Genomic DNA, 26,978 nt, shown 5'->3' with positions numbered 1-26,978 from the left:
GGGTGTCTCTCTCCCCCGCCTGCCTGATTTCTCCACCGGCAGCGATGCAGAGGAAACACACTGAAGCTAACGTCAAACTCCACACAACAGTTAACCTCAGTTATTAATGTTATATTCTATTTATTTCTACTTTAATAATCCTGGAGCTGCGGGAATGGTGTCGCCTCCTGAAGCCGGATAATCAGACGCAGAGGCCGGGCGGCAGGGAAGGCTAGCTGGCTGGAGTTACAGCCGAGACTCCTGGGTTGAATCTCGGCCTCCTTGCAGGATTTCATCTGGATTTTTGTGGATATTTTGGGGCGTTTTGAGGTGGTTTCTCCCGGCTGTAGTGGTGGACTGTACTGGCTTTAGGTGCGCTCGGTCCTTGATGCCCGGGAGGCCCGAAGGAGCTCAGACTGCGGAGCCCCGGAGCAGGGCTCGGACACCGGGGAAGTAACGTTAACGTTAGAGGAGGTAGGTCGGCTCTCGGGAAAACAGCATTTCTGCTCACCGTGTCCGTGTGTGAGATACAGATATGTTTAAATTACTGGGAATGTATCGCTTATTAAAACACGGACCGGGCTGCTTAGCGTGGATCCACATGTTAGCTAAGAATGTTTTGTGTTGGAGGAAGAAGCTAGCTGTGGCTAACTGTTAGCCTCGTAGCATTCCATTGTCACAACCCGTTGATGCTAGCTAGGCTAACAGGCTAGCTTTGTAACAGCTGTGAAACTGTAATATATTCTCAATGGACGCGGTAGATGTAATACATTATCTCATATTAGTATTCTCGTATCGTGACCATTTGAATAACAGTGTTTGGTTGAATATTTAGGCTGATTTAGACGCGGTGGGTTGTTGTCGTCTCGTTAGCATGCAAATGCTAACAGCGGTGCAAAGGAGAAGCCTCATTTCTGTCTGTTAGCATGTTAGCATTGGCTTCTACCTGGTTGCAACACTACAAGGAATCTCAAAATGTCTTCTCTGACTCTGTCATTTTGTCGAAGGAGTTCACCAAGACGAAGACATGAGAATGAGATAACCGAAACAGAACAACACCTCTCAGTTTATCTCGTTATTTTTCAAACATTAGCCATAACATTATACCAGGCGCGTGCTTGTGTATAGTGCTCGCGGCTCAGGGTAGGAGGGGTTGGTAGTTGGCTAGCCAGTGTAACCTGTTTAGTTTATAACGTTACACAGTTTAACACACAGTATTCTAATTTAATAAGGTATTGTTTATTATTATTAGGACTTGTGTAAAGTACAAAACTGTGTGACCAGCTGTTATATCGATATTCTTTCATTCAACAACATTTTTAATGATAAACTTCCCCACAGTGTAACGTTAAGATTTTCACGGTACAAAAACCGTATCACGGTTTCACGGTCTACAGTATTACACAATATTATTAATATTATGAGTTACAATAAGCATAGCAATAAAAACTTTTGAACAAAACGCTTTATATGAATTGAGATTTTAAACAATTTCTTAATGGAGATATGTGTTGCAAAATCTCTTTTGAAAAAAAGTACGTTAGAATGGGTCTGGCAGGGACAATCTCCTGTTTTGTGCTACATGTGAAAGGGAAAACTTTTTTCCTATAAATGTTTCCCTTTCTCACATGTAGCACACAACAGGAGATTGACCCTGTCAGACCCATTCTAACATACTGGAAATACTCTGTTTGGTTTAGGTGAGGGGTGGCGCCCGGTAAGGGCCTGCAGGAGGCAGAACATGATGCGGTCACGTAGCCAGTTTGTAATTTGATCATTAACAACGGAGTCTCTTAATGCTCTTGCTAAAATTTGTCTGACAATTTTGGCGTCGGCCCTTACCAACAGAAGTTCCTAAATCTCGTGGTCTCTCCGGTTAGACATTTTACGTTGGTGTCTTCGTGTAGCGTACATCACCCTTCTTCTTTATCCTCGAATGTTTGTTTTCTTCCAATTTTGTGCCAGCAGTATGATAGAAACGTCATTAGCACACCCACTCCCTCACTGTGAATTCTCCGGACAATTACCTGATCTATAAACACATGGGCTCAATCGGACATTACCCTGACTTTTCACTAGGGAGCTGGCAGGATACACTCCGTTTAATGTCCAGTCCAACTGATTCTCACATACAGCTCCTCCGAGTAACACACTTCATGTCTAGATAAGTTTAGGGGTTACATTTCATGTGTGAAAGGGACTTTTGTTTAGTACAGATCTCCACAAAAATCGCACAATGATCATTTTAATACGTTTTTAATGAAACAAAAATGATCATTACCTCCACTATTGTGAATTGTATCGCAATTGCAGTATCAAGCATTTGTGTAGATTTTTAGGGCTCAGTCTTGACCGCTGAGGTGACAGAATGTGTCCTCTTGTACTGAACATCCTCTCTGAAGGCACTCGTGTGGCAGGGATACAGAGTTGCTTCCTAGCTACATTTGCCACATTATTTCAATACCGTAGCTAAGCAAATGTACATGGTATGATAATTGTTTCTCTGTATTGGATGTTTTTGGGCTTCTTGCACCTTTTATAGCAAATCATCCCCACATCACGATTATGAGAAAAGTTGCTGATTAATTGATCAGCTAATTGTTGCAGGTCTAAAATAAAGTAATTTATTTATTTATTAGAGAAAAGTTGTAAAAATTAAACAAAGTTTTTCTTTTCCTTTTAAGTATCTTGTAACCCATCAGATTTAATTCTGGAGTCCCTGTTGGGGACCACTGCGTTCTGTCATCTGATTGGTCAAAAGGGGTTTTAATTTTCTGATCGCTGATTTTAACCATATTTGCGAGTATAATTGGTATCGATAAATCTTATAATAAAAGTCTTAAAACTAACTCAAACAAATGAAGCAGTTTTCCTGAAAGAAGTTCACTGAATATTTCCTGTTTTTACTGTCTCATAGTGAACGTCATACCAAAGTCTATTGACAAATTGGGCAATTATATGTGACCTTTATCAGAAGCTACACGCCCAGTAAAAGTGATTCCAGTTGTGTTTTGTGTTGTCGGTAGTTCTTCTTCATAAACTCCAGGGACATACACCAACTTTAAGATGAAGAGCTCTAGCAGAGTTAATCAACTGTAGATATTTAAGCTGGTCAAGTGGCTCTTTTTCTGGTTAATGTGCTCTCTGTAAACTGCTTTCTGTTTATATTCAGCCGAAGATGGTTTATTAGAGGAAGAAATATCACAGTTTACTTAAACCAACACAGTGGTGAGTAATCAAACTGAACTGTAAATGTTTTTATAAGTTATTTATATGTGAATATTTTCAACAAGAAGTCACCATGCTACTTGTCAGGTTAATTAATCAACCACCAATAACTCTTTTGAACATTTCCCCACTCTCCATTTCAAGCCCGAAGTCAATAATAGATCATAAAGTTGACCACCAGTTTGAATTATTTACTTTGTTTCTGACACATTAGGGGTTTCTCTAAACCAACTACAATATCCATGAGCCTCAGCTGCTGATGCTAAGGCGAAGGAGGTGCATATTGTGAATACACATGCAGTTAACCAGTGATGGAGGAAGTATTCAGTAAAAGTAGAAATACTGCAGTATTCTGAGATCTTTATTGTGATGTTTTATCACTTTATCAAACACCAGTTTCAGTTGTGACTCAGGTTTCATTCAGAGGAAATCCAAATATCGGTTTAATGATGAAGGCGATGATGCATTTAATGACACAGCAACATCCAGGAATGTTGACGCTGAGTGAGTCACCTGTTGGTTAATCAGAGTTTACGTGAAATAATCACTTGTAAGTTATTAGTTATTTAAAACACTTCATTCATGCATCTGTTACAGTTTGATCACTAAACAACTAATTGATTCATCGACAATGAACATTTTCATTAGTTGCAGCTTCCCCTCTCTATATTTGCGTTTTTTGGCGCTGTGTCTGCCCTTTTCATAGCTTCCTCTTGGATGCATGCTTAGAATCTGGCGCCTGGTCGCTACGTTTTTATAGAGGTTGATTTTTCAAGAAAAAACGCAAACACAGCAAAATAAGAAGATACAAGCAGAGAGCAGGGTATCTGCAGATACAGACACTGACACACACTTCTAGTGGGTCATAGGTGATGATTGAAAGGGATCATTTTTGTACGAGTCTATACATTGTTTTTAAGAAAATCCTACTCCTTGTGCCTTTTAGTTATTCAGACACGAAAGCTAAGCAATGTGCTGCTGTGGACAGGGGCAACAGCTAAATCTGTTTTAGCCACCTAAAAAAAGGCCCATCTAACACAAACTAACAAACTGATTGAGGCAGTAGTAGACCAGCAAGTCCTGGCTTTGAAAAGAGCATAGATAACGGCTTGAGTTACCCGTTGTAAAGGGCTGTTTGACAGCAAGGTAAAGCAGTGAAAATATTCTAAATATAGCGTACAATTAAACTGATATTAATTCTTTTAGGTGTCTTAAGATATGTTTAGCTGCTGCCCCCGTCCACAGCAGTACATTGCTTAGCTTCCGTGTCGGTACTTCTGCCTCCAAACGGGGCGTGCCAACTGCCGTACACTGACTATGGATAAGTATCTCATGCAACCCTGCTTCAAAAGATCCAGACTATCCCTTTACTGTCATTTTAATTTGGTTACTCATTAATTAGGTTACCATGGAAATAATATCGGTGTGAGTCTATAACACATATCTAGACTGAACAGACATCCTCTCTGTGTTTTCTTTGTTGTTGTAGGAGGGGATATCCAGAATAATTTCAAGGTTATCAGTAACCTGGAAATTACTAAAAATTAGTAATAACTAAAAATGTTTTGTCCATTATTATGTGAAGTGAGCTGTTAGTCCTGACAGCGTTAATCTGCAGTGTAGTATAATATGACAGGTTTTTATAATCAATCAGATCATCAATAAGTCTAACAAATATGTCTGTTAGTCTGCTTGAGTGTTTGTTTAGTGTCTGTGTTTGTTTGGTCTCAGTTGGGCTGCGTTCAGACTAGATCAGCCAGTCCTCCCATTCATTTCAATGCTTCAAATTTCGATTTATAGTTAGATGTGGGTAGTCCATTTAGGCTGCGGCGCTGGGTGACGAAGGGGGAGCAGGAAAAAGAAAACACCAGCCTGCAGCAAAAAGTTGAAACAGCTTCAAATTTTGGAGTAACGCAAACCGACTTCACGCTGCGGTAGCCAGTCACGTAACCGGTGCTCCGACACAAACACAATAGAGTGTAACATTATGTTTCATCTGTTACGTTTTTAATCTGTGGTCCCTCAGTTTGCACCAGTTTTAAACCCACCATAATTATCTTCTTAGATACTGAAAATAAATGTTTTTCTAATCTGTCAACGCATACAATAACAACGCCTGATTCTTTGTGCATGTCGCCTTAGTGCCTCAATGATCTGTATCACCACAGTCTGCATAGTGTGTGTGTGTGTGTGTGTGTGTGTGTGTGTGTGTGTGTGTGTGTGTGTGTGTGTGTGTGTGTGTGTGTGTGTGTGTGTGTGTGTGTGTGGTCCTGCTGCCTCTCAGGTGACTTGTCCCAGTGTCAGACTCAAACAATGAAGCTTTTGATTCACAGAATGTTTGGAGAGGAAACTTTATACTTTAGGCAAACTTTAGATTTGTATTAATCACATCAGAGATTGTATTAGCAGCACAAACTCTCCCTCTTTTTGAGTCCTGATAAAGTAGTGAAGGGGACTAATGAACCAGTTGAAGTGGAGAAGTTATACAAAGTGATGAGTAAACTAGTTAAATAATCATCTCAGCAACTTCAAAAGTTGCTAAGTGTCTGATAAACTATTCAGTGCCTAGGCTAGTGAAAATGGCTACTGAAGTAGTCAAAGTGTTTAAGTTAGTCAGATTTCAGCTGGCTATCTCAGTGCTATCTCCACATCACTGTGGAGTAAGGTCTGGCTACACCATGCATACATTCTGGGATAGGAGAAAAAGACTCAGTTGTTTGCATTTCTTTAAACCAATCACAATCTTTTTGGGCAGGGCTAAGTTCCAGAAGCAGCGGTGGTGGCTCTGCAAAATAGTCTTGGGAAGGAACTTTTTTTTTTTTTTAGTGAAACATTTGCACCCCGCAAAAGAAAATGCCACATAAAATATTTAATAAAGTTAACTGTTCACACAACATTAACTATTTAAATTAGCTGGATACATGGTTAAACGTAATTCGCTCTTACAAGTCTATCACCATTGTTTGCAGATCAATTGTTAGATGATTATGTATTGCCAAAGTTGTGAACTCTGAGCTGACTGTCCTGCAAGGCATTGTGGGAATTGCATTTTCTTCAAATTTCAACATGTTTTCAGTTTAATTTGCCAAAAATCAGAAAGAAGGATAAGAGATTGATGGTTTATTTTTCATCACTTCAAGGCATTATGGAAAATAAATTTAGTTTAGATAATTAATCGACTGTCTCTCTTTCCAGGAGTTAGTCTGTCTCTCTGTCTGAGCCCCTCCCACCATGAACCCTCTGAACCAAATGAAGGCTGGACTGAATAACAACCCACACAGGTACACACACACTCTAAAATGAATGTATTGATGTCTTAATTAAAGTCATTTTAGTTTTAGTGTGACACACACACTGACTGTGTGTGTGTGTGTGTGTGTGTGTGTGTGTGTGTGTGTGTGTGGGGATGTGTTTGCAGTGAGGGTTCGTACCCATACGACCCCTCCAGCTGGCAGCAGCCCAGCAATCAGCCAACAGGATCCCTCTCCGTGGTAACAACCGTCTGGGGAGTGACCAATCCCTCGGCCAGTCAGGTATGACATCACCAAACAGGAAGGAAAAGAAGAAGTGGAACAATTAATTAGTCATTTGGACAGACAGAGATTAATAAAAACGACACACGCTTTTGATCACTTTATGAAGTGCTGTTTAACTGTTTTTGTTTTGTTTAACTGAAGAAGGCGTATAATGTGAATTGTGTGTGTTTTTCTGTGTCTATCAGGGTATGGGTGGAGGGGTGATGGGGCCTGGAGCCAACCCAGGCGGGGGACCCATGATGCAGGGCCCCGGGGGTCCGGGCATGGCCGGTGGTCACGGAGGCTATATGGGTCAGCAGGGCTACGGAGAGCCCAACAAAGGCTACATGAACCAGGGGATGTATGGCCGGACAACTGGGGGATACGCTGGAGGACCGGGGGGATACACAGGGAGGTGGGTGTTTGCGTTTATCTTGTTACCAGCCACAACAGTAACACTGTTATTGTTTTCACCTGTGTGTGTGCATGTGTGTGTATCATCATGGCAATTTGTGGTCCTGGAGACACCTACTGTACTGTAGCAGAAACTACCACAGATGTGGTTTTAAGTACATTGCCAGGTGTTTATATGTCTGCAGCTGTAGCATCACACAGACATTTTCAAACCGGTTTAATATAGTCAAAGACCGGACCGGTATACTGAACTAGGTGCCTAGATACCACTAGGTGTCACTCCAGACTCCGGTCCACATAGTGGCGGTAATGCACCTCCTAAGCAATTACTTTTTTCCTGCAGTGAGGTTATAATAACCTCTTTGGTTTAGGTGTTTACTATTTGCCTCATCCTTTTAAACTCACCTTTTCGTCAGCTTTGATATCCAAAATGTTTCTATATCTGCGGCACAGTTTTAGTTTTCTTTGAGACTTACTCTGCCATATGTCATCTTGTCACCCCGAAAAACACATGAACTTTCTAGTAAACAAACACAATGTGCGCCGATGCTACATCAACATGGCAATAATAGATTACTACATCAGGGATATTTTTTAAACATCCATATCCGTGTTTGCCCTGAGCATCAGTGATCTTCATCAGTATTTTGTCAGAAAAGCTTAGCTCTGCTTGAGCTTCAGAGTGCTCGGTGAAAGCTTGTGTGGACACTACATCAAATTGAATAATAAAACAGCTAAGCTACTGAAAAGCTATTTGATTCAGAAAACAGCAACACTAGAGAACTTTTCTCGCTTCGGTCCCCCTACAGGTTGGAAGCAGAATTGTCCATTACATTACATTGTCCAGTTCATTCGAACTACAGATCCGCTACAATTCCGCTTCCAACCTGTAGGGGGACCGAAGCGGGAAAAGTTCTCTAGTGTTGCTTTAAACTAGTAATGCTACCGCCCAACACGCTTGCAATACAAGTTGGATTTAGTGCCGTGATGCCGTCGGCACAGGCTGCTAATGTCAGGTACTTTTTAATTTGCCAGGAGGTGTCATAATGACAAATGCAGATTTAACCGGTTAGCATAAAATCACCGGACCGGACCTGTGAAACCGGAAATCAACCCAACTCAAGTGTGTAATTAAGATGAAAAAGACTAAAATGAAGGCTCAGTCCGAGCAAGTTTTCTGAATCAAATAGCTTTTTAGTAGCTTAGCTGTTTTATTGATCAAGTAGTGCGGTTGCGTCCAAATTATGTAGTTCTATGCAGAAAGCTTCCTCGGAAAGTTTTAAGAAGTAGATTTAAAATACAAAAGGTGTTGTATTTATAATTACTCTGACAGGGCAGAACAATGTGAGTAGTTATGATGAACAAAGATGCCGAAGTTTAACTGTATTTAGACAAAGGTTATTACAGGATATTTACGTTATCAATCAAACTGCAGGTTGTAATGTACCTTACATGATTTGTTCTATGTATTAGGCAGAAATAAAGATGACTGGTCACATGTTCACTGTGTAGGAAATAAAACACTAAAGTAATCAAAATGACAAAATATAAAATATGGCCTTCCACTCACTCCATCTTCAGCTACCAGTCGAACCCTAGCGGCTCCAGAGGTTCTGCTGACTTCACTCAGGCTGCTGCTGCCGCCGCTGTTGCTGCAGCTGCTGCCACGGCAACCGCCACAGCCACGGCAACCGTCGCCGCCATTCAGGAGAAACAAAACCAGGAAATGAATTACGGACAGGTGAGGAAATAGGTTGGGGTGGAGGGTGACCCATTTTTTCCATACAGACAAAAGAGTTGAAGCGAGCTACAAGTTGTCGCCTATGTTTGCAATATGTTTAAGAAAAAATAGCAGAAACAATAACATTATTGGCCGAGATACATGATGTGACTGGCTTAGCTGTTGTTTCAGAACAACGGACAGCGCTGTTTGTGTTCTTACTTTTCGTGGTTGTTAATTGTAGCAATCCACTGACAGAAGGGAAACGACAGGGTAGTGAATGTGGACAGTCCGCTGCAAGCCACAAACAGCTGTTTCTAAGCTCCTCCCCCTTCTGATTTTGACAATCATTCATAAAAAAAAAAAGGAAATGTAGCGCTCTACTCGTGCTACATTCTTATGTGAATACAGTGATTAATGCACTGATTCCAAAGTAGGCTATGTATCATGATCTATTGGGAGAAACCAAGCAATTCTATGTAAAATCAGACATTCAGCACCCCCATATGATGATTCCACTGTGAGAACTTGTCAGTAGATACATTCACTGTTGACTTGATTCTAAACATGAAGAGGAAAATAGAATATGTAATAGTGTACCAAGTTAACCAGTTGTTTGTGTGTGTGTGTGTGTGTCAGATGGGAGGTCAGGCCTATAACAACCAGTTCATGGCCCACTCTGGTCCCCGTGGCCCCCCTGGCATGGCCCCCGGAGGTATGGGCCCCGGGCCTGGGCCCACTAGGGGCCCTCCCTCAATGGGCCCCATGTACGGACCTGGAGGCGGCCCCCAGAGGGTCCCTCAGCACCCTCAGCACCCTCAGCACCCAAACTACGGCCCCGGGCTACAGCAGGGCCACCTGAGGCCCCCACAGGGCCTCAAACGGCCGTACAACTCTGAGGTAAGCCTGGGGTTTTGATAAAAGTCTAACCTGCTTAAACCTTTTCATCAGATTTTGTTTTATACGATTTCTGATTTTATAAAAACTTGTCACTCTGACATACAATAATCACAATTTTTCACATTGTGTTTTGTGAATATTCAATTTACTACATTTATTCCAAACATTGTGTACTAAAGCTTAATTATTTCAACATAACAAAAAATACGTATTCTTCTTTTTGTTCCTCTCCTTCGTCCTCAGTCTTTCCCAGGAATGTCTCAGCAGTACGGCGTTCCAGTTGGTCCAGGTGTGAACGTGATGTCAGGTCCTGGTGGCGGCGGCGGTTCAATTCCAGGATCAGGTGGAGGCGGTCACGCCGGCCCCGGTCCCTACACCAGCCCCAACATGCAGTACCATCCAGGTGAGACGTCTGCAGCTGGTCTACTGCATTTTGTTAATTTAATATCAATATCTTTTAGGCTTTAAAATCTGTACAGAATATGACAAAAGTCATGGCATTAAACCCTTAGCATTAAGCACAAAAAACGTATATTGTATCATGTGTCCTGTTCGTTCAGTCTCTGTATGTTTTAGATGTGATGGACTTCAGGTGAGAATTAGCTTAACGCTAACTCTGTTAAAATACAACATTTATGTTTGAACACAATTTTACATTTATGTTGGATTTGGTCCCTTTCTAATAGTTGTATAGTAGCTCAAATATATATATTTATATATTACATATATTATATATATTACAGTTCATTTTTGCTACATTTATAATGCTTTTATTGTCTTGTTAAGCACTTTCTAATGTTTGTTTTGAAAAGTGTTTTATAAATAAAATGTATTCATTTTAATAAAAAGAAATGCATGATAATATTAAGAATAAGTCGCTTAGTCAGTCAGTTCAGTCTTTATTGTTCTCTATGTAAAAATTGGCTTTTAGATCCATTAAAAAGAAACCCATCCATCACTAATAAAAATTTAAATTAGTTAGAAAAAGTACCACACAACGGCAGTAAAACCAGTCAGTTTAAACAAATTCAAATAAAAACATGTTTAAGAAGAAAACGTATTATAATGTATATAATATAAAAGACAGAATAACATTAGGTAGGTAAATGTTGTTGTTCTCCAGAGTCAGATGTTAGCTTAGCCTAATACAAAGACTGGGAGCAGGGGGGAAACGGCTAGCCTAGCTCCATCAAAGTCCAGAGTTTTGATTTGGTGTTTCAGGATCTTTTCTGTCTGTTTACCTGCAGGTCCAGGCCCCGCCCCCCAGCGCTCCGGCTCCTCCCCCTCTTATCAGACCCATAAGATGCCCCTCCCACAGTACCCCCCCTCAGGACCCCCCAACTCACAGTACTACAAGGTGAAGAGCTTTAACAGAGCTGTTTACTCAGTCAGCATCAATGGGTTCGAACCTGCAGCCTTCTGGTTATGTGTGCGCGTGTTATATTTACACATTGTGTGTGTTTTGTATATTTTTGTATCCAGTTAAACATTAATGTGAAAAGTGTTGTTTATGCAGCAGGAGCAGTTTAACGGTCAGGGTGGAGGTTTGAACACTCTGACAACAGGGGGCGCCGGTGGTGTATACAACGCCTTCAACCAACCGTCTGGGGTAAGATGAACTCTGTGTGTGTGTGTGTGTGTGTGTGTGTGTGTGTGTGTGTGTGTGTGTGTGTGTGTGTTTATACTTTAAATCCATAACAACATCTCTGTAGGAAATATTCTACTTTTTATCTACTACTTTTATCTGACAGCTAGAGTTACTGGTTACAGATTATTTTTTATCACATGTACGGTGGCCGACAGGGGCAAACACACTGCAACTTAATGAAACACACGCAAATAGACAAAAAACATCTTCATTAATTTGACAACACATGCGCAGCATTTAGCAAACATGCTGCAAATATACACAACCAAATACACAAACGCGCTGCCAATACAGGAATGATGCAAAAAGAAAAGCACACAATCCCCGAAAACAAATGAAAACGCTGCATCCAGTTTACACAACAGAAGTTCTCCAGGCCTCTAGGGGAAGCGCTAAGTGGAACAGCTTGATTTTAGACCCCATGGAGAGAGAGACAGAGAAAGCCAGGGTACGTTCAATCTCAGAACAGTGTGCGTTGTGAAACGGTGTGAAACTGCTTTGAGATCATAGACTGTAAATATTAAGTCTATGTTTGAGATATGTTTTCTCTTGTTTGGTGGGTTTGTCTCTAGTTTATTGGCTCAGGTCACAGATGATACCCAATCAGCAGAGACGTGTCTGTAAACTCGTGGTGATAAAAAGGCAGAGCGCTCTCTCCCTGTAGGGTCAAGAATCAAGCTGTTTCAGTCGGCGCTTAAAAAGTATTGAATTTGTTACTCAGTCCTATAATACATTTAATTCAGATAATTGTTTGATCTGGTTACACTTATTAATGACCTGCAACAAACATGTAATCATGTGGATGAAGTATTCAGATCCTTTACTGCATTAAAAGTACTAATACCACACTGTGGAAATACTCCACTACAAGTTAAAGTTCTGCATTCATAACCTTACTGAAGTAAAAGTATGTAAGTATTAGCAGCTAAATGTAGTTTAAGTGTTTAAAAGTATTGATTGTGCAGTAAAATGTGCCCCGGTCAGTGTTTCTTGATTAATATTACTGCTGCATTAATGTGTATGTTGCATTTTACTGCTGTAGATGTTTAAGTTTGAGCTAATTTTAACTCCTTTATACTGTTGGGTAGTTTAATCTACAGCAATGCATCATCTTCTATAAGATCATCATATGTTTGTAGCGTCGCTGTCCTGTGAAAACCACATAGGAGAATTTTCTCAACACATAAAGGAACAATTTATCCTTTAGTTTATTACAAACACTTAAAATCAACACATCTGGAGATACATGGTTTTCACTGGACTGGAAGGGGATGAGTACTGTCATCTGAAAAGTAACTAAAGCTGTCAGACAGATGTAGTGCACTAAAAAAATACCATATTTACCTCAGAGTAGTGGAGTAGAAGTATAGTAGCAGAAAATTAACTATAAGTAGCTCAAACTTGCACTTAAGTACAGTACTTCAGTACATGTACTTTCACTTTTAATTACATTCCAACACTGACTGTAACAAGATAAAACAGATAATTTAGGCTTAATTTTAAGGATGAACTGATCTGAAAGGCCAAATTGACATCAGTGCAGATACTGACCTGATCCACGTTGAATTTGAATTATTATATTTTAAATGTAACAGATACAGAAAACACTGGGTCACTGACCTCATGCTGCATTACATAAAATGATTTGGGGGAAAAGAGAGCACTGATATTGGAATCAGCAGATACTCTGAGTTTAGGTTTTTGTGAGAAAAAATTTGATCAGTGCTTAAGGTGAGATTAAGGGAGGTTTGATTGTTCTTTTCCGTTCTGGCAACATGGAATCCATGCAGCATCAAAATAACTCTCTAAACACAAAAATCGAAAAATAAATGATGAAAAATATTTCCAAACATTTCTATCCGTGACAATAATAAAAAAAAAAAAAGGTTTACTAAACCAAACATCATTGTTTGGTACACTCAACCATCTCTCTTTCTTTCTCTCTCTCTGTCAGCCTGGTCGAGGGTTGCCAGGTTACCCCTCCTCCCCGGTTCCTGGAAACCCGACCCCTCCCATCACCCCCAGCAGCTCCATGGCCCCGCCCTACATGTCTCCCGGGAACAGTGACGTCAAGCCACCGCCCTCTTCCTTCCTGCCTGACATCAAACCCAACATGGCCGGCTTGCCCCCGCCTCCTCCCACAGGTACAAACACACCTAAATACTTAGAAACACACATACATGTCATCAGTAATAATTTGTTGTTAGTGGCCACTGAAAAGAATTGGCTGCAAGGCTGAGCATACTTCCTGGGGGCCTGTGGTCTGACCTTTCTGTTAATAGGTAACCCTAGCGACGACCTGCGGCTGACCTTTCCAGTGCGTGACGGTGTGGTCCTAGAGCCCTTCAGATTAGAGCACAACCTGGCTGTCAGCAACCACGTCTTCCAGCTGAGAGACTCTGTCTACAAAACTCTCATCATGAGGTACACACACACACACACACACACACACACACACACACACACACACACACACACACACACTAGCATTGTGAACACTCAGAGGTGGAAGAAGTACTTTTTTTATGTGGTTAAAGTATTAATAGCACAGTGTAGAAATACTCTGTTACAAGTAAAAGTCTGCATTCAAAATTTTACTTGATTAAAAGTACAAAAGTATTACCATAAACATATACTAAAAGTACAAAAAGTAAAGAACTCTTGCAGAATATGCAGAATAATATGTTATCTTATTGTATTATAATTATTGATCAGGGTTCAAATTATGATTTCATCTTTGTGGGGGTCTCTTTTTAAAAAAAAAAAAAAAAAAAAAAAAAAGTAGTCTATGAGCAGCAAATTTTGAGCAATAAACATTTCATTTCCTGCATTCTGGTAAATTTTGATGCACCTATTTACCTTTTTCTGAATCAATGTATGCTGGAAATATCTTTATGTAAAGGGAAACATAGATTACAATCCAAATATAAAAACATAATGGAATATATTACAATATGGCTCTCAGGCATTCTGTATTCCTATTTATTCTCCTGTAGATCGACTTTTCTAATTATATCTGAGTCAGCACACATGTAGCCTATAATTTACTCCTCCATCCTCTTTTGCGTCTTTTATTGGGGAAGTAACCTCCTTAAATGTGCATATGACAATTATTCTCCTCAATGATATATGAATTAATTTTAATGGATTAATAAAGCCCTGGACTGTAATATTTCAGATGTGTTACTGCTCATGTTCAAAACTTTGTGCACATTCAAAATATATCCCATCTGTGCTCTCTGATGTTTGGAGGAGTCGTGATATTTTGAGAAAAATAAAGTGATAATAGGCTATTACAAGAATAAAGTCACTATATTTCAGAAAATAATCTACCTGCACCATAGTCTGCTGTGCATTGTGTGATTGCTCTGCTGATGCAGTAGATCTCAGACCTTCTGACAGACACAGAGCCCCGTTTGGGTCTCTGGTCTCTGAATGAGACAAAGTTTAGGGAAGTGGCTGTACGCTGCTCTACATCGGAGGTGGAAAACCAAAACTACGGCAGAATTACACGGAGCTCAAACGCGACACATCTGCCGCAGCATGCCCACAGCAGAGCGCGTCCATTATAAACCTGAAGCTGCACAGACTACAGACGGAAGGCGCGCTGCTCATCTCTATTTTACAGCGAGAGTGGACACTAAGCGACGCACAGGTCTGCTTCAGAGCTCCGTGTGTTTGGGAAAAGTGCTTTATTTGTGATTTAAATAATGGTGCTGATGATTTTTAGAGACCCCCACAGGTGTATGATTTTACTGCTTTCATGGGAGCTCATCCTCTCTCTATGGGAGCTCAGCTCCCACGTAATTCGAACCCTGTTATTGATGCATTAATGTTACAGTGGATAAAGGTAGAGCTCATTTTATATGTATAATATACACTGCTGAGTAGTTTAATCTAGGGCTGTGTATTGGCAAGAATCTGGCAATACCAGCTAGAGGTTGACCGATAGTGGATTTTACCGATACCGATAGCTAGGTTGGGCCGTATTTGCCGATAACCGATTAATCGACCGATAGTATTTAGAATTGATACTGGATAAAAACAAACATGACACTCCAAGTAAAACATTGCTGAACTTTATTATAAAAATAAAAAAACTGTATTGAACCATGAAAACATGCTAAATGAAATAAATATATAAATATTGAAGTCAATAAAAGACATTCATTCAAACAGAAACAAAAAGTAATAAATAACAAATAAAAACAGTTAAACTCAACATGTAACTGTTTAACTGTACAGCAATGCTACACAAGCATGTGTGTTGTCTAAAACAGTTCTCCTACATATAATTCATATAAAGGACAAACTATTTACATTTCTTCAAAAAAGGCCCATGCCAAATCTCAAAACAGTGACGCCATTCTTCTCTGTAGAACGGTTTAGAACGGTAACAGACGATCTCTGACCTGGAGGGATCTAGCTTTCCCACTTTGGGAGAACTCTTTGTTCTCGCTTGGATGCCCATATAAGGCGTAATATGTGACGGACCTGCCTTCCCATTGGTTGAAAACATAAACAAAGGCATCATGGGAGATTCCCTTGTTGGTAGCACCTACTGTCTATGGGTAGCACGGAGTTAGCGGCAGAAATGACCGAAAACGTGATGAATTATGGACATCAAGTGGATAAATCTTGGATGTAACAGTTTGGATTTAATGCTCAACAACCCCGAAAAAAGGCCCAAGTTCCAGGCTGGATAGAAAATCACCTGTAAAGGCTAGAAAGACACCAAAGACACCCCCGTGACGGCTAACTTGTTAGCTTTTAGCTGCAGCAATCAGTAAGTCTCTACTTTTAACTGTTATTAAATGATCTAAATATGAATCAGAGGTGCCGTTTGGGATCGTGGACGAGCCTTTAGGGTTCTGATTCTGACATTTGGGTCAGACTTGCGTTTATTTTTGTCCGTGTTTTAACCGCTTGAGGTACGTTAGCCTACTACTAATGTTTAGCGTCATCTCAGCCTCGAAAGCAAACAAACATACTGTTGTGCTGTTCTTTCTCTACTAATGCAGCATCTATTCAACAAAATAATAACTTTATAATTATATGACAAAATGAACTGTATACATACCTTTTTGCTGTCGATGCTTTAAACACTCATCTGATGTCAGCCTTCTCCGCACAGCATGTGCTCTCCGTGCAGCGCGCAGTAACACGTGTCGAAAATAAACAACACGAGGCATCAGTGATAGTTTTTATTTCGCCTCTGTAATGCATGATGCCAGCAGACCCTTCTCAGCTCTTGCGTACTGTGTAATGAATGACAGCGCGCGCTTCTCAGCCGCTCCAGCAACGGAGGCAACCAGGAAAAACTATCGGTATGGATATTTGCCGATAACGATAGTTCCACCAATCAACTATCGGTGCCGATGAATCGGTCGACCTCTGATACCAGCAGCGGTGGTGGTGGTGCAGTGGATATGACACATGCCTTTGGTGTGGGAGACCCGGGTTCGATTCCCACTGCGCTACATCAACCAATGTGTCCCTGAGCAAGACACTTAAGCCCCTAGTTGCTCCAGAGGCGTGCTACCTCAGACATATATATATATATATAGCAATTGTAAGTCGCTTTGGATAAAAGCGTCAGCTAAATGACATGTAATGATACAATACGTATCACGATACATGGCTCACGATTCAATATATTTTGATACTGTGCGTAAGGCGATATATTGGGATTTTTTAAAAGTATAATTTTAGAAAAACTAATATTTAAAAAAAGACATGATGTTCATAAAAGTCAAAGAAGTTTACTTTAGGTAAACAATTCAGTACACAGAAAATCAAACTGCCAGTTTGGGATTGTGGTTCACAGGTTCTCAGTAAGCAAATTTTTATATACTCAAGTAGGCCAAAGTTCAACTATAGCTTCTAGCAAAAAGTCAGGCACTGCTAGGTACTGTTAGGCAAGGACACTAGTGGTGCGTCTTAGTATAGCCATCTAGCAGTAGGGGGTTTAAACACAACATAAACGTGAACCACTGTCTTACATGAATATTTGTGAACGTTTAAAAAAATAAAAAAAAATAATAATAATCTTTTTTTTTTTTTTTTTATATTTAAAAAAAAAAACAATGATATTGCCTTTTTGAAAATCGATACAGCATTGCAAAATAAAATATTGAGATACTCAAGTGTATCGATCTTTTTTCTTATACCCCTAGTTTAATCTATAATAATACAACATTTATTAGTTGATTATATTTTGAATTAATCTGAATCTATAAAGTAACTAAAACTGTCAGATGCATGTAGAAAGAACATTTGATGTCAGTGAAGTAGATAAATTAATCTCATCTCCTTAATCATCTTTTAAAGTACTTTAAAATTTTACTTAGAGCTGCATTTTGTTTCGGAGAAGGCTAAACAAACCTCAGAATTGGAAAATGCAGCCCTCATCTTGCAGCTCTCCCCCCTCCTCATTCCATCCCTTCATTCAGTACTGTATGAGAACTCATTCCTTTCATTCCAAAGGCTCACGGTCATTCTCATAGAATTGCTGTATGGTTAGCAGAAGGCTAAACTATTAGCAACATTTTCTCTCCATTTCTGAAACGCTTCGCTGGTCTGACACTTGTTTTATTGCGTTTATTGTCAGACTCTCTCTATCTTACTTTTTTGGGTTGCTTTGCAGTGTTAGCAGTTGTTGCCAATGCTGGAATAGCAACTTTGTGTGCCTGTAATCAGGCTTTCACTATATGATGCGAGGTGCACACGCATCTGCATTTATAGAACAGCCAATAGAAATGCCCTCTCTCTGAAATGACCTGTAATTGGCCAAAGTCTCTCATCACAGACTAGATATTCTAAATCGGTGCCAAGAGTAGGTACTGAAGTCTTGTTTTCTCTCAGAACACTTGAATTACAATTACAATATGTTGAAAGATTATATGGATTTTTTGACCAATGACACCAAAAGAAAACTGCTTACCCCTTTAAGTACAGTATTTAGTAAATGTACTCAGTATGTGCCGGCTGGATTTTACAATCTTTTGGAAGAAGCTTGACATTACTCCCACATGGAAAAATTTGCAAGATTAGTTACAGTATTTTAGAAAAACTACAAACAGGAGAGCTGAGAGGCTAATGTTAGCGACTTGTAGCACTGAACTACAACACTAATGCTAAATGAAAAACTTAAAAAAACTCTCTTTTCTTATTCGGAGAGGAAAATTATGTTTAATTAATTCTAACGTGTGTTTGTGTGTGTGTGTGTGTGTCTCTCTCTCTCTCTCTCTCTCTCTCTCTCTCTCTCTCTCTCTCTCTCTCTCTCTCTCTCTCTCTCTCTCTCTCTCTCTCTCTCTCAGACCGGACCTGGAGCTCCAGTTTAAGTGTTACCACCACGAGGATCGACAGATGAACACCAACTGGCCCGCCTCCGTCCAGGTCTGACCGCCATCTTCCTCCTCCTTTTATCTCCGCGCTTTTCTTTTAGCTTTAGAAACAATCTTTTTTTTGTGAAAAACCTTTTTTGAAAATCAATGCTTTCTTTCTAAAAGACTTTCTTATTTCTGCAGTGAGATGTTCTGTTTTTACTAACCTCTTTCTCCATCCCCTTATCAGGTGAGTGTGAACGCGACTCCTCTCACCATCGAGCGAGGTGACAACAAAACTTCCCATAAGCCTTTGTACCTGAAGCAAGTCTGTCAACCAGGCAGGAACACCATCCAGATCACCGTCACCGCCTGCTGCTGCGTAAGAACTCACACAGATATTTTATTTATGTAAATGTAAGTTCCTGTTCAGATTGAATTTAATGTGTGTGTGTGTGTGTGTGTGTGTGTGTGTGTGTGTGCGCAGTCTCACCTGTTTGTCCTCCAGCTGGTTCATCGTCCGTCGGTCCGTTCGGTGCTTCAGGGTCTGATGAAGAAGAGGCTGCTGCCTGCAGAGCATTGTGTCACCAAGAGTAAGTTAATTAACTTAGTAACTCATTGGTCGATCTCATTGTCAGTCAACATATTAATAAACCTGGTCCTTATAGACAAAACAAGCTGATCATGCTTACTTGTAACTCTTCCTTGTGTGTTATTATGGGAATCCCATATTCTTAAATGAATTTGTCTCTCTCAGTAAAGAGGAACTTCAGCAGCGGTTCAATCCCCGGGACTCCCGGGTTAAACGGAGAGGACGGCGTGGAGCAGACCGCCATCAGAGTCTCGTTGAAATGTCCGATCACTTTCCGCCGCATCCAGCTGCCCTCCAGAGGTCACGATTGCAGACACATACAGGTCAGAGGCCACAGCCAATCAGAACACTCCACACACTGTGATGCCAGAGCAACAGCCCTGATTTTAACCGTAATCGTCACAGTTTTCTATGTACAAAAAAAAATAAAATCAAGATGCTTTAAAGGAAAATTATTGTTGTGATTCAGAATCACAAAAATCTACATAAAGTGGCTTTTGCATTTTTTTTATATTTTATGAAAACGCACTGATCGATCACTGTCTATCTGTCTGCAGTGTTTTGATCTGGAGTCGTACCTGCAGCTCAACTGTGAGAGAGGAACATGGAGATGCCCTGTGTGCAAGTATGTCACTCACACACTATTTATAAAAAAGTATTTATACATATTTGTTATGTCTTCTATAACGTGTGTGTGTGTGTAGTAAAACAGCTCTGTTGGAGGGTCTGGAGGTGGATCAATATATGCTGGGAATCCTAATCTACGTTCAGAAGTAAGAAACTTCGTTTCTACTGTTTTTTTTACTTTAAATTTCACTTTGTAGTGTGGTGAATATCTGAAATATTTAAGTACTGTATAGCTAGTATATTATTTTAAAGTAGCAGTCCTTAAGATTTCAGTCCTGGTTAATTTGGCGACACCCTATTTCCTAGGTCCCAGAATAATGGAGGCAGCTAAACAAACGATTGTCGTTTTTAATAAAGAAGTCTGGCAATAATTGGCCTTTTTCCATCATTCTGTGAGCAACCGTCATCTGATTTTGATCTCTGTCGCTCTGCCATTTTAAACAGTTTCTCCTCTTCCACCCCCTTCTCTCCCCCCCCCTCCCCTCAGCTCGGAGTATGAGGAGATCACCATCGACCCGGTGTGCAGCTGGAAGCCGGTTCCTGTGAAGCCGGACATCCATGTGAAGGAGGAGTTGGACGGCCCGGTGTTGAAGCGCTGTCGGACGCTCAGCCCGAGTCATATGGTCCTGCCTAGCGTCATGGAGATGATTGCATCACTAGGTCCCGCCTCCTCATCGGCTACCTCCTCCCCAATGCCCTACCCCCCCCTACCTGCAGGGGGCAGCAATAACGGCAACACACCGGACTACCCCGGACCAGGTACACAGGGTGGATTTTACAGAGAGTGCCATTGTAATAAGTCTCAGTACACACATATTTTGTAGAAGAAGAGACATTTAAATGTAAGTGAAAATGTTAATCTTCTTGTGGGTGGGTCATAGTTAACTGAGGAACTTAATAAAAAATGAGTGATCTGATTGGATCAATCAAAGTGGGTGTGGCTTAGGAGGGATTGATCGACTCCCTCACCTGCTGAGGATGAGGGAGAAATGTATAAATCAGACCTCAATCACACTCTTTAAAAACCTAACCAAAGTTTCTGCTGACAGAGATCCAAACACACACCACTGAGCCATGATATTACTCTGTTTGCTACTACAACATGAAGGAGAACTAGATGTGGTGTTCAGAGATGGTGCCCCTTTCATTCCTATTAAGTGGCTCACTGAGCGATACGGAATGATAAGTTAAGAAAATGCCTTCCTCACACGTTTTTTGGGCCCATAGAGCATGCTCAGTAGAGTCATTCTCCAGCCGAGGCGGTTGAAAGCACGTAAATCGAGAATTCCTACTGGCCGAGAGATCTGACTTCCTGTCGGCTCCCCACAATTATGAAAATAATTTTTTTTTAAATCGTCTCTTTTAGACTTTTAAATTCTGATATTAAATAGTTATTTCAGAGAGTTTGTGACGTTTAGAAACATTTATTTACAGTTTTAGAGCCGCTCTACGTGATGAACATGGAAGTTGCAATACCAAGTGTGGCCACCAAGCAAACATCACTACCCAGCTCCACTCCTGGATAGATTTATGTATACGTCCCTAAGTATAAGATGAGTCTTCAAAGATATAATCTTTTACAAAAAGAACAAAGAGAGGGATTTGGATATGATAATACCAAAACAATATTTTTGTTTTCACATATATTTGGCATATAACAAGAGATAAATGATCAATTTACACTGGCACACAGGATCAGAACTTGTAAAATGATTTTTTTTTCATTCCACTGTGTCTTTAATGTAAAGGTTATTTTAAAATTGATTATGGATAAAAAAAATGTAAAAAAAAATCCCATTAACCTCCTCCACTATAGGATTGATTATTGGATGTATCTAGGGTCCATCCAATAATCAATGACATGGTATCGTCCTGTTGACAGAGTAGGTAATGAAACTTGGTTGGTCTTATAATATATAATATATAATATCAGAGGATCTCTGAAAGACTGCAGCAGCTAAAAGGATAAATGGATTTTAATAGAAATGATGGGATTTGTAACTCATGCGTTCAAACATGTGAGAACAGTGGAATAATGCTTTAAATCCAGAAAGTGTATTACTACTCAGTAATTATTAAATGTATGTGATCGGATGTATTGATGAGTGTTTGTGTCTCCTCCTCAGCTCCGTCCTATCCCAGTCAGTCTGCTGCTTTCTCAGACTTCAGTGGTCCTGGGACTCCGGGGGTTGGGGGGGACTTCTCCTCCCCCGGTCCTCCCCCTCTCTCCTACCAGTCTGAGCTTTCCAGTGCCCTCCTCACCCCCGACAAACCCCCCCCACACCCTCTGGCTGGACAGGTACAGTAGCTTCTTCATCATCTTGATGTTTTATTAGTAAAGAACTAGTCTGGCTTAAAGGATGTAGATTGCTGGGATAAAGCCTGACACGCGCCGGATGTCCCTCCCCTCTTGCTATCTCTGCTATCAGGGCTTAGCCCCACCCTGGATGGTTGTGATTGGTTTAAAAAAAAATACAAACCGGCCAGAGCGTTTTCCCCCTATCCCAGAATAGATAGGCGATGTAGTCAGTCCATACTCCAGTGCTGACACAGCGCTGTGAAGATTATTAACATTCACTCAGTTAACCAAAGAACCCAAATATCCCCCCCCCCTTATCCCTTCCTTCCCTTCTTCTTTCCTTCCTTCCTCTTATCTTTCTTTACCTTTATTCTTTCCCCCTCCCCTCTTTTCTCCTTACGTTCCTTCTTTCTTTTCTTTTCTTTTCTTCTCCTCTCCTCTCCTCTCCTCTCTCCTTTCTTTCATTCCTCTCTCCTCTCACCTACCTTCCTTTCTCTCATCCCTTTTTTCCTTCTTTCCTCTCCTCAGATGTCGGTCTCGGGCCGACTGGACTCCACTTCCCACGGTGCTTCTCTATCCCAGCAGCAGTCACAGGGTCTCCACGGCAACTCCCAAATGGGGGGCGGCCACCAGATGATGCAGCGTAGCAACCAGAACCCCCGTCTCCAAGGCGACGGCTCCTTCGGCCTCGGGGGTTCTGCGGAGGTTCCTGAGCCTTCTCTGGACGTGAGTTGAAACCAGTAGATTAGATTTAGTTTCTCATATGTAATTATGTAACCAAGGTTAACTCAACTACAATAACTGTAAAATTATTATTCTATTCATGTTTTAGTGTCATCTTCAGAAATGTTCGATGTTTCTGCCTCTGTAGGTTTCAGTACATTTACTAACGTACTGTCCTTAAGTACACATTTGAGGTACTTTACTTGAGTATTTCCATTTTCTCCTCGTTTTTACTTCTCCTCCACTACATCTCAGAGGGAAACATTGTACTTTTTGCTGCACTACATTTGTCTGACAGCTTTAGTTACTTTGCAGATGTATTTAGTTCATCAGCTTCTAGCTCACATTAACTCACCTGTTTGTTTGTGCAGTTGCTTCCGGAGTTGACCAACCCAGACGAGTTGCTGTCGTACCTCGGACCTCCGGATCTCCCGAACAACAACAACGACGACCTGCTGTCCCTGTTCGAGAACAACTGAACACCTCCAGAATATAAACAGAACTTTACTGTAAGATATGAACTCTTTTTCTCCTCGCCCGCCAATATGACCGGCGGTCCAACGTGACCACCGTCTGCACAGGATGGAGCGATCGATAAGAAGGAAACAAAAAAAACAACAAACAAACAACAACTTTTAAATATGAAAAACTCTTTGATGTTTGACGATGATGGTAACTTTATTTTATTGTTTTTTTAATCCTCTAAAACTGTATTTTGATGCTTCATCCTTCATTCCCCGTCGTGGTTCACAGAAAGCCATTCAGACTATTTAAAGTTGGTGACGACCACACAGCTGCTTTAACTACACATCACACACACACACAGACACACACACACACACACACTGTGACTGCTGAGCTAATCATCCATTAGCTATTACACTTTTCCTTTCTTCCAGACAGCCATCTGGTTTCAGGTCATTTCTATGAAAATGCAGAGAGATGATTCGTCAGATTTATTTAGATCAAAGCAGCCGCATGACGAGACGTAAATGTGATTTGTAGTTAATGAGACGTGTGGTCCTTTAAAGCCAGAATATTTCTGGTCCAAATAAGTTTAAATTGTAAATGGTATAAAAAGTAGAAGATGAGCTTTAAAGGGGCAGTCTGCATCTGTTCTGACAGACATGATGCTTTTTGTTTTTCACCTGAGATATGTAGAGACACTGAAGACTAACTAAGAGGAACTGTTGAGTCCAGAAAATGTCTCGGGAAGATACAAAGAGGCACCGTTTACACTCAGCCACAGCGTCTCATGGAGGGTCGAGACTTTTCCTGTGAAATCTTTTCCCTACCGTGGATTATGTTATTGTTCTCCAGGAGTTCGATTTTAAACACAGAACAACAGATAATTAATCGGAAAGTGATTTTTAATTGTTATTCTTATTGGTAAGATTATGTGGTAATAATATTTTAGTACAACAACAATTCATCTTATAAGTGACTTAAAAACAACAACAAATCATTTAATGTGTTTTTAACTTCTGATCTGATTCTGAACCTCAGAAACACTTGACCACCATGCCACATTTTAGCCTCCTGGGACAAAAAACGGTGGCCGCCTAGGGGTGGGGAACTGTTTATGTACCGCCCAACCAACCGAGCGAGCTATAGAGCTGCTTGTCGCAGCTATAAATGTCTTAGTTGAATGTGACGTCTTCAAACATCTTGTTTTGTTCGACCAACAGCCCAAAACTCAAATATTCAGTTTACTGTGAAATAAAAAAGAAAATCTAAGACGTTGGAGGAATTGGAATCAGAAAATTTGGGGATTTTTTTCACTACTTTTGCTTGACAAATGACTGAAACAACTTGTAGTTTGTTGTGTCCTCTCACTGTCGTGCAAATTAAACTACCAGATAGTTTCTCGTCTGCACCAGAGACAGACACTTTACTAACTGCTGAGATGGGAAGCTATCTGCTCATTAGAAAGGTTTCCCCCTTAAGGGCTTAGTAATATTTTGTTTGCAAGCTCGCCAAGTTTTTCTTCTTCTTGTCTTACCAAACAGCTTCTGGTGCATTCCGACCCTCTGCACAGCAGCAGGGCTGACAGAGATGTACACATAGATCATTTTGTACATAATTTTATCAGACGTGAACAGACGGATGACGAATCAGAGTAAAATGTGAATAACGGAGTCTGTACAGGACGAGCTTTACTGAATGATATGAATCAGATGTTCTGACTGTCACAGTCGAAAGATCTAAACTGAATACCAACAGCTAGGCCTTGTTCAGACTACCAGGCCAAATTCATTTTTTTGGCATATCCACATTGAATCCATATTGATTTTAGAAAGTCTTGACAGCAAAAAAAGAACACGACATGCAGCTGGATAACTCAGTAAGTAAGAACACTGGCCTTCCCACCAGAGGGACGAGTCTCCAGTGAGAGTTTGTGGTTTAGACTCCTAATGCTATGCAAGCCAACTACCTGTAAGTCACTTTGGTTAAAAGCGTCAGTTAAATAAAATGTAAAAATGCTATATTTGCAAATCGAATCCAAATTACATTTGGAGGAGTTTGAAATGCGATTCCAAATTGGATTTCTACAGATGCGTCTGTCTGGACGCTCAACTTGGATTTCAAAATATCTTTTGCGTCACTCGAAACGCAACACACAACGACAACGACAGGAGGACAATAGATTGTTTGGAGGGCAAAATGATGGACCTCCATTTCTCATGCTTCCACTTTGGAAAGCCATGTCTGGACACACAAATCTGATCACTTGCAAATAACATTAGGACAGTCTGTCTTAAAGATCTGATTTCAGAAACAAATTATACTACAAATGAAGGAATATTATAAGGATCCTTAAAAGTCGGTCATGTTTACATGTGCATTAGTATCCTGTTGTGATCAGGTTTGTTTTTAGAGTATCCCGTCTATCTGTTGCATGTAAACATCAGATCCTGGTTTCAGAACCCGGGATAAGCTATCTGAAGTCCTCTGATAGAAACCAGGGTCCTGTGTCATGTAAACAGCTGATCAGGTTTCTGATCATTCTGTGTTGGTACAGAACATCGAAGCTGACATGGTGAGAAATCAAGACCATCTGAAACCTGGATACTGTTATGATCACGTAAATGGAGAAATCGATCAATAACCGGGTTTCTCATGTTCCATGTAAACATATCCCAAATATGATCAGGAAGAGTGCAGTTTGAAGGGGTCATAACAATCAGACTGTTGGTTGATCAGGTACATGTGTGGCAGGTCTGGCTGCTGTCAAGCGATCTGCTATAAGCTGTAGTCAGCTGGAGGCTCATGGTGGAGTAACATTTCGCTAAAGCGAGTTTATTTGCACATTAGCTTTCAACAACAAGGAGATTCAACGTGTTTTACATGAGACAGAGAACAATAAGATATACAATCAATATAAAAAGACACAAATAGGATTTCAAACAAATTAAAATAGAAACACCTTTAAGTACACGTGGCTGAGTGTAAATGAGTGTATTAACCATATCTGGATTTTATCAGATATGAGACGCTTGATATGAAAATTACCCGACTCATGAAAACCGTTTTTTTGTAACGTGTCACTTTAATGTGAACTCTGTAGCTTTTTACAAGAAAGGTCGTCGGTGTCTTCGCTCTTGCAGTTGAGCCTTTTAGTGGGGTTTTAACTCACTCCCGCCCCCCGCCCCCCTCTGAGAACAAAGATGGACTACAGCAACTTTTTTAACAGGAGAAGAAAAAGATGTGACAAAAAAAATAATCTGCTGTGGGATGCTTGGAAAATTGCTGGTATTGCCTCAAACTGTTGCCCTGAGACCTCAGAGCTCGATCAACACCAGTTTGTATATGTGATAATTACAGAGGGTTCATCTTCATCCTCCTCCTCATTATTCTGTATGTTGTAAAGTGACTAGAGTCCAGACAGTTGTGGTGTCTCCTGAAAAAAAATAAATCTGTACATGATCACGCTGTATGATTCAGTAATGATGCTAATAACAACAATAATAATAACCTTTGTAATTTAATAAACACACTGGAAAGGCA

At 40.5% G+C, this 26,978-nt stretch overlaps 1 protein-coding gene across 1 annotated transcript; it reads left to right on the top strand.

Moving 5' to 3' along the window:
- Positions 1-26,978, top strand: LOC116056666 (zinc finger MIZ domain-containing protein 2-like). The gene is made up of 21 exons (XM_031308918.2): positions 1-453; positions 6,403-6,488; positions 6,626-6,740; positions 6,929-7,137; positions 8,718-8,877; positions 9,496-9,756; positions 10,000-10,159; positions 11,004-11,113; positions 11,273-11,365; positions 13,359-13,548; positions 13,687-13,828; positions 18,724-18,802; positions 18,980-19,111; positions 19,217-19,322; positions 19,487-19,644; positions 19,879-19,946; positions 20,026-20,094; positions 20,436-20,707; positions 22,075-22,247; positions 22,776-22,973; positions 23,342-26,978. The coding sequence occupies exons 2-21, from the start codon at positions 6,439-6,441 to the stop codon at positions 23,447-23,449; spliced, it is 2,853 nt and encodes a 950-aa protein (XP_031164778.1). The 5' UTR covers positions 1-453; positions 6,403-6,438; the 3' UTR covers positions 23,450-26,978.

The sequence above is a fragment of the Sander lucioperca genome, chromosome 2 (genome assembly GCF_008315115.2).
Source record: "Sander lucioperca isolate FBNREF2018 chromosome 2, SLUC_FBN_1.2, whole genome shotgun sequence".
Lineage (NCBI taxonomy): Eukaryota > Metazoa > Chordata > Actinopteri > Perciformes > Percidae > Sander > Sander lucioperca.
The sequence above is the reverse complement of the archived record's forward strand: the minus strand, read 5'-3'. Positions and strand labels throughout refer to the sequence as shown.